Source organism: Macadamia integrifolia, chromosome 4 (genome assembly GCF_013358625.1).
Source record: "Macadamia integrifolia cultivar HAES 741 chromosome 4, SCU_Mint_v3, whole genome shotgun sequence".
NCBI classification, from domain to species: Eukaryota; Viridiplantae; Streptophyta; class Magnoliopsida; order Proteales; family Proteaceae; genus Macadamia; species Macadamia integrifolia.
This window is the reverse complement of record NC_056560.1, coordinates 28136155-28144145: the sequence shown is the minus strand read 5'-3', so window position 1 is coordinate 28144145 and position 7991 is coordinate 28136155. Positions and strand designations below refer to the sequence as shown.

General features: G+C 36.1%; 1 protein-coding gene across 1 annotated transcript; it reads right to left on the bottom strand.

Moving 5' to 3' along the window:
* Nucleotides 1-5458: 5458 nt before the first annotated feature.
* Nucleotides 5459-7575, bottom strand: LOC122075888 (uncharacterized RNA-binding protein C17H9.04c). Its single transcript, XM_042641102.1, has 4 exons — nucleotides 7380-7575; nucleotides 6485-6843; nucleotides 5803-5914; nucleotides 5459-5692 (listed from the first exon to the last, which is right to left on the bottom strand). The coding sequence occupies exons 2-3, from the start codon at nucleotides 6838-6840 to the stop codon at nucleotides 5818-5820; spliced, it is 453 nt and encodes a 150-aa protein (XP_042497036.1). The 5' UTR covers nucleotides 6841-6843; nucleotides 7380-7575; the 3' UTR covers nucleotides 5459-5692; nucleotides 5803-5817.
* Nucleotides 7576-7991: the final 416 nt, after the last annotated feature.

Below are 7991 nucleotides of genomic sequence, written 5' to 3'. Positions count from 1 at the left end.
GCCATGTCCACCAGGAGGTCTTGAATTTGAATCTCTTAGTTGTTATCTACTTTCCCTCCCTACCCATTTAAAAAAAAAAAAAATTAAAAAAAAAATAAAATAAAGGAAAGATAAAAGACAGTTGTAAAACTTGGTCTCCTGAACATCGGGGTTTTAATATTTTAAAGCCCATTCCGTTACTCCATGAATAAGCCCATGATTCCATTACATCAATTATGAGCCCATTCTTCTTTTATCTTAAGCCCATAGTCAGTTCTAAAAACACTTGTCAGTGGGCCAATCCAGGGGCTCTTTTTTTTTTGGAGCAATTGTTTCATGGGCGTATGGCAGCCATTTGAATGATCCTTTCTACCCTAGTGCCTTCACCTATTGGAAAATTCTTCTAAATTAAGTCATATAAGCGAAGAGACCTTAAATATTGTATTCTCCATTGTAGCCAGCGTTGCTTGAATAAATTTCAAAATAAATAATGGTTTTTTTTTTTTTTTTAATTCCTTGGATTTTTTTATTATTATTAGTATTTTTTTTTTTGTCACGGCCTTTTTGTATATATATTTTTTTCATAGGCTTCCAGTGGTTTTCAATGAATGTTCTCAATAGGGTTGTCATAATTCTAGGGTTAAAAAGCACCAACTTTCATTTTGATGAGCAAATGATCTTTCAACAAGAGACAAAGATCACTTGAAATCACTTAAAAGTACTTCTGGCTTCTTCAACTACTATTTCCTGACAACCAAAACTGAAGATGTATTCTCTTATCCATCGGCTTAACTTAACTTAGATAAAACTCCTTCTGTTTCGGTCTCACACGCGAAAAGGATTAGAGAAGGAAGATGTTCTGCTAGAACCTAGTTATATGTAACAAACGCTGATTCATCATCAATAAATAAATAAAATAATAATAAGCAAAAACACAAAAAGAAAACAATAATAAAGTAGTGTTCCCTTGCTCTTGGAGAACCTTACCTGCATCAATGGATCTTCTACCATCACAACTTCCCATCATCATAGGTCTGAGGATGCAGTGAACACTGGCCAAACATCCAGTTTTGGAATTTGAGTTGGAGCCAAAATAGAAGCCCAAAGGCCAATCTCATTTTTCTTATCCATTACAAGCTACATAGAACAGTCTTCCATTTGCTTGTCCGTGATAAGGTACAAATATCGATTTGTTTCGAACATTGGGATCAGGAAGGGTGTTACATTAAGGCACTGTTTGATAACGTTTTTGTTATTTCTGTGTCTAGAAACATGAGAAACGGCTTTTCACATTTCCGGAAACAAAAATTGATTTTTTGGTGTTTGGTAAACCTATTTCTCAAAACGTTTTTTATAGACATAATATCACTAAAAACCCCAATAGTATCGCCAGATGCCCAAAAGGGAGGGAGAGTTCGGTTGTCTCTTTTTAGGCTTAAATAGTTAAGAGATTTATCGGGCACAACAACCTTTTTTTTTCTTCTCTCAAATTCATTTCTAAAAACGACGAAAGAATTCAGAGTTGTTTCGTCAAAGTCGTTTCTAGAATTATAAATAAGCATAAATTTTGATTTATTTTTCTAGAAACGGGTGAAACGGAACAATTTTATCCAACTCTTTTTAGGTTGTTTCTCTGTTTCTGGGAACAACAAAATGTAGAAACGGTAGAAACAAAATGTTGTCAAACGGTGCCTAAATTCGTTTCTCTACCTAAGGATATATTTCTTTAGTCTTGGAAGTTGTGTCTACAGCTTTATCTCTGGTAAATATATTGATTTCGTCCATTCCTTAGCTTGAAAGGTCCTGTTAATGACATATAAGACGAGATTGCCATGTTTTTTGTGCTTTGTATTGAAACCTTATGTAACCAACTTCTGTTATTTATTTGAATGAATTTTTATTTTAAAATCAAAAGGTTTATATTATTATGTATATTGAAAAATTATGATAGATTGTCCTTACTTGATAGGTTAGTTAGCCTAAGGTTATATATATTGGTAGTCTCCACCTTAGCAACAATACTGCAACTACAAAGATCTATCATTCTTGTACTACAGGTTGCGTAGTTGACAAGCTCTAGTTTCATCACTGTGCTTGTCTTGCTGGCGATCATGCCTTCAGATACGCGTTTAATTTAGTTCATAATTGTTTTTGCGTTTCTCAATTTTATTTTGATCCTGGGTTTCAAGTCTAACACTGTCTACATCAAGGTGGGGAAGCATTTTTTTTTTTTTTTTTTGGTAACAAAAAAGGATGCTTCATGGTAGTGATCATAACCCCCAAGACAAGCCCCCGTACAACAAGTAGCGGTTCTGCAAGGCCAATGGGCGATAGTGAGCATGCCAAGCCTCATCAAGGTGGGGAAGCTGAGAGATTGTGATTCCATCACCACCTTTCAAGAATGAACCCCTACTTTTGTAATGTTTAATGTACAGCTGAAGATAGAGTTGTGGGCTATGCACAACCTTAGAGTAAACATATACTTCACCCAATAAGCTCTTATATTCCTAAGGTAGTATATTACCCATTCTCTGTCAAAATAAACAGCAGAAAATCTCTTTATAGGAAATTTTTTCTTTTCCATCTTTTTAAAGTGATTAGTTTCCTTTCCTCTGGTTCTGTACTATGTCATAAAAAAAGTTCAATTGGGTTTGGTAAAATACCTCCCCATCTCCATCTCATAATTTGCACTAGGTCAGCTATTTGATGAATGTCTGGATTTGCCATGTCGTTTGTCCTTTTGAGGGAGATGGCCCCAAGTTGTGTTTTAATCTTTTGTTGAGAATTTCCACGTGTATGGCATAGTCTCATTCATTCCTGCCTTTCTCCTTCTCTTAATTACCTAAAGCAGCAAAAGTGTCCATTCAATACTGGAGATTGCTTTCTCTCTCTCTCTCTCTCTCTCCTTTTTCTTTTTTTTTTATGAATTATCGGTTGTGCCTTACATTGACCATCACAGACTGATTTTTTTCCAAAAAAAAATAAAAAAAATGAAGTGATTTGACCAAGAATAAGAAGGGTGTCTGTGGGGCTAACTGTGTACTAAAGCTACATACAAAGATGTGTTTAGGGGGAGGGTTGAAATGCAACTGGTCCAAGGAGGGATGGACCCCAGGTCCAGGGGTTCTATGGAACTGGTTCACTCAATGGGGCACTTGACTAACATCGGTAAAGCATCTGAAGTAACATAAAGCTAGCTTAAAGGAAGACAAGAATCCTACTAAAGCTAAGTAAGGGAGTGTTGGAGGAGACACTAATGAATATGTAGTTGCTTTTTGACCAATAATCTACAAATATAACTTAAGCCAGCATGAGGTCAATAAAGGGAACCAATGGAAAGATCTTAGCTCAAAAAGATACAGAATCCAATGCCATTTACATCTTAAATGTCCTAATCACAGGAACTCCTCCACTACATATACAACCAGAAGGTAGCTCTAAAGACAATTTAAATAACACCATCACCACTTTCTAAATATTATCTGCAGGTAGTAATAGTAGCACCAGCATTTATCATCATTACCCATATCACTATTAACATTATAAACCAATAATTAATATTAACATTAACCTTTAATAATAATAGTTCAACATTATTATGATGATAATAAACTTAACTCAATTTACTCCCTGTATACTGCTTGTGTTTTTTGGATCAACTAAAGCATAGACAACCAAAAAGGGAAGAGAATAATAATTGGTACTATCATCATTTTCATTCATAACTAGTACTATCATTAGTGCTTTGATCTTCTCATAATCGTCCTCGCTCCTCGTCTTACTGTCTCTACAAAGCCGAAAAAAGGAGAGAAACAATCTGTTTTATGTTAATTTTTGTTGGTTAATGATCACACTGATGACCTGCTTGTTTATTTCAAGATTGGAGAAACTTATCTACTTAATTTTAAGCTGGACCTTCAATTTCTTAGCTAATACTTAATGACAGATTATTAAGATGATCATAATTCTAATGGCTGATGGACAGAGTAAAAGGGTTTGGTCATCCTTAATAAAGGCATGACGGCCAACCTAGTATGGAAATTAAAACAAAAAAAAAAAAAAAAAAAAAAAAGCTTCACCCTAGCTCTTCCAACTTTTTGAATCATATTTAATGTCAAGATTCTTACTTTGATGATAATTTTAATAGCTGAAAGAGTTTACAAAAGGCTAGATGAGCTTGCCTCCTTGAATAAAAAGCTTAGGGTTAAGGTACAAGGCTACTAAATATATATGACTTTACAGCACATCAAGAAGACCATTCAAAGCCCATGCCAAAAAACAAAGATCATTCAAAAACTGGTCCTTATGATTCTTTGGTTTATCTTCTTTTGATGTACTGTAGAGTTACCTTTAATAGACATGGTTGTAAAATAAATAAGAATGCAACAGCAATCACAATGCCTGGGTGAAGTTTGAGGATCATGGTGAATCATTCACTACTGTGTCGGCATCTTTGTCCTTCATTTTCTCAGTTTGATTCTTTGTAGTCTGAACACCTATGTTATTTTGGAGGCTGAGATCTTCTAACTCTAGTATTGCATATAAGTTGGCCAGGATGGGTTCAGAGGGTCTCTTGGTGAGTGCAGTTGTATATGATTTGTATTCCTTGAGTATCCTCTGGGAGCCTTGTCCAGTTTGGGCTGTGGCAGACTCCATATATCATTCCATGTTGACAAAACATTTTATTCTTTCCATTAAAAAATCATATCCTTAAGTCCTAACATCAAGTTTCCTTTCTCATATCTAATATTGGTTAAACACCATTTTTTGTTTCCTAACACTCTTGATCACCTGTGATCAATTCTCCCATACAAAAACCTTGTAAGATTAGTAGAAGGAAAAACCTATTCAACATAGAGTCTTATTATTACAATCTGTATTTTGTTGAGATAGACCAGCTGTAGCCTAATAAGGGTGTAAGGGTGTCTCAGGGCAAAAGCCCAATTGCTTAAAGAGAATTTGACCAATTAGTAACATCATAACAGTCTCAAAAGTCGAAAGGCACACTTCAATGCTTGCTTATTCAATAAACAAAACTGAGAAAAAGATGGGTTAATCTCACTTTAGAGTTGGTATTGCATCCTATACTTTTCAAGCACTGCATCTGGTTCTTATCTTTATTAATAATGACTCATCTTTTAGGGACTCTGATGCTTGAAGGAATCATGATTCATTGCCTCAACCTCTATTTAAATGCAAACATGTAAAACAGTATTACAGAGATATTAATTCCTTGAATCTTTAATGAAATATTTCTGTTGCATTGGTTGAACCCAAAGTTCTAATGGTGGTCCAACTTCTTTAATTTCAATTGCTTTGTACTGATTGGCATTTATGAATGCAGAAGTGTTGACAAGCATTCTTTGGACCACTCCACAAACCACTCCACAAGAGCAGTCTTTAAGTATAGATGAGAGAGAGAGAGAGAGAGAGAGAGAGAGAGAGAGAGAGAGAGAGAGAGAGAGAGAGAACATTGAAGTTTATACCAAATATATCATATCTCTATTGATAAAAGAAAGAAGGCTTTCATAAGCTTCTTGTAAGAACACTATGCATCATACAATGAAGCTGAAAACTCTTCTTTCAACACATACAAAGACACTGAAGACAACCCTAAAAAAAAAAAAAAAAAAACTAAGCTGGCGGACAAAAACAAGTGACTTGAGCTATTATATTAGGCGATCTCTCTTTTGGTTCTCTCAGACTTCAGTACCTGAGAAGGAAGCCAGGAATGTATAAGTCCAAAGATTTATATCTATACTACATTAGACAAAAGGCATTAAAAATTCACCATTATGGGCTATGTTGAAGCTTAGCTCATACCCAAAAAATGGAAATCTATGATGAATAAGAAGATTTGTCACCACAGTCTCTTGGTGCACTGCACCTGAAGCATTCCATCCTGCTCGCAAAGTTATGCTCATTGCACCCTGACCTGTCCATATATGAAAATAAAATAAAAAATTATATATATAAAATATTATATTAACTTTACACAGCATGAGTAAGTTGGACTGTCTATATGTATTTATGGACTAGGCATGGAATATGTGACCTTGGAGTTTCAACTTCGTTAAGTAATTATTTAGATAAAGAAGATGAAGGTAAGATGTGAAGAACAGTCGATGCAACTAAATACTATAATTTATGTAATATTCTTTGTTCTTTAGTGATAACAGGACAAAAACAAAGAACTTGGTCTGCTCATGAAAGATACATAGATGCTTTCTGTATTAAGATTGTATAAAGAAAGCTGCTACTTCTTGTTTTCTTTCTAAGTGGAGGAAGAAACCAGCTTCTTCTTTGTGTGTGTGGAGGGTGTGAGGGAGGGTTATAGCAAGAGGCTTCTGCCACTACAGGGTCTGAGGAGGGTCATGATGTACGCAACATTATCCCCACTTCATGGAAAGATTGCTTCCTAACAGAAACCAAGTCGAATTAACTAATTTTGTGCCCTGTACCTTTCCTTTTCTATCAGTATAGAATCAGGTAAACTAAATTTTACCTTGTGCAAATCCAGTCACCAGATTTCCATCCGGAGCGACCTGCACCACCAAAAGCATGACCTCTTGAACGAGCCATGTCAGCCTCATAACCACCAGAAGATTCTTCCTTGAATGCACCACACTTGAAGCAGCTTGAGCGGCTAGCAAAGTTGTGAGCGCCGCAGTTCACAGCAGAGCAGTACCAGTCCCCAGGCCTGACGTCTGAGCCACTGCTGAATCCAAATGATGATCCAACTCTCCCACCAAAACCTCCATAATCTCCGGACCTCAGCTCCCCACATCGTTGGCAAGAATCCCGGCGGCTGAAGTTAAGGTGCTGGCATGACCTGCAGTTCCAATCTCCTGGCCTGCTCATCTTCTGTGTGTTCAACAACATTCAATAAACAAATTAAACAAGCCAATGAGAAAAAAGAAAAGACAAACATAACCAATAACTCAGTTTTTCTTCTTTTGCTGTCTCTTCTCTCTAACACACTAGTAGCCCATATAACAAACATCTACTTCCATGTAAAGCAAAAGAGACACAAATTGCCCCTCTTCTTTATTGGTGCTATAGTAACACCTCTCCCTTTTAATATTGCTGTTAGTTAGACCAATAAGTAGTACCACACCCAACTTGAAAGTTAAATCAACACTAAAGCCAGAGAGAGAGAGAGAGAGAGCTTATGAAAAGTTTCTCAAACAGGAAAAGCCATGACTGAAAAAACATCAGTTTTACTTAGCTTGGAGTTCAGCTATGGCAGTGACATTTAGTCTTAACCCATAAACTACATTCAATTTTGTCTGAACTTGAATGCAGCTAAATGGGTTGCCAAGAATTGCAAGAATGGGAGCCAAGTTGGACTGAATGAGAAAAAGGAAAACATTGAAGAGGAAGAGTGTTTAAGGGCTCACCTTGAGGGACTTGGGGAACTTGAGGAATAGAATGAGAGGAGGAAGAGTGGGTTGTCGCCAATGATGGTAGAAGAAGACACAGAAGAAATTGGTAAGTGAGTGTATGATTTAGTTGTGTGGGTTGGGATGGTTTATATACTTGCATAAACCTCAAGGATCGGGAATCCTGTGGAGGGCCTTAGATGTTCTTTTTTTTTTTTTTCATGTTCTTCACCTTGGCCTTCTTGAACAATGGAATCACAAAAACCCAAAAGAAGGAAAAGAGAAAAAGAAGATGGATTCCAAAGATAGAAAATTTTGTGAAATTAGATAAAGTTCTTACAACTTCTTTTAGGGCTTCTAGAGTTGGAAGTGCATGCAGATCTACATACACTCAAAAATTTTCACATCCAAATCCCATTACTGCCCCCTCTTTATAGGATTCCTCTTGTGTATATCTGGTTTTAAAGCTCTGAAACTTAATTAACCATATTTATTTCAGGTTTGAGTGTATCTCTCCCATCTCTCATTCACATGGGTGGCCATTCCTCTCATGCATGCATGTGCTTTTCAATCCACACGTGTAAAAGCATGGTTAACCATGCACCCACTTAAGCACTAATTAGAAATTAA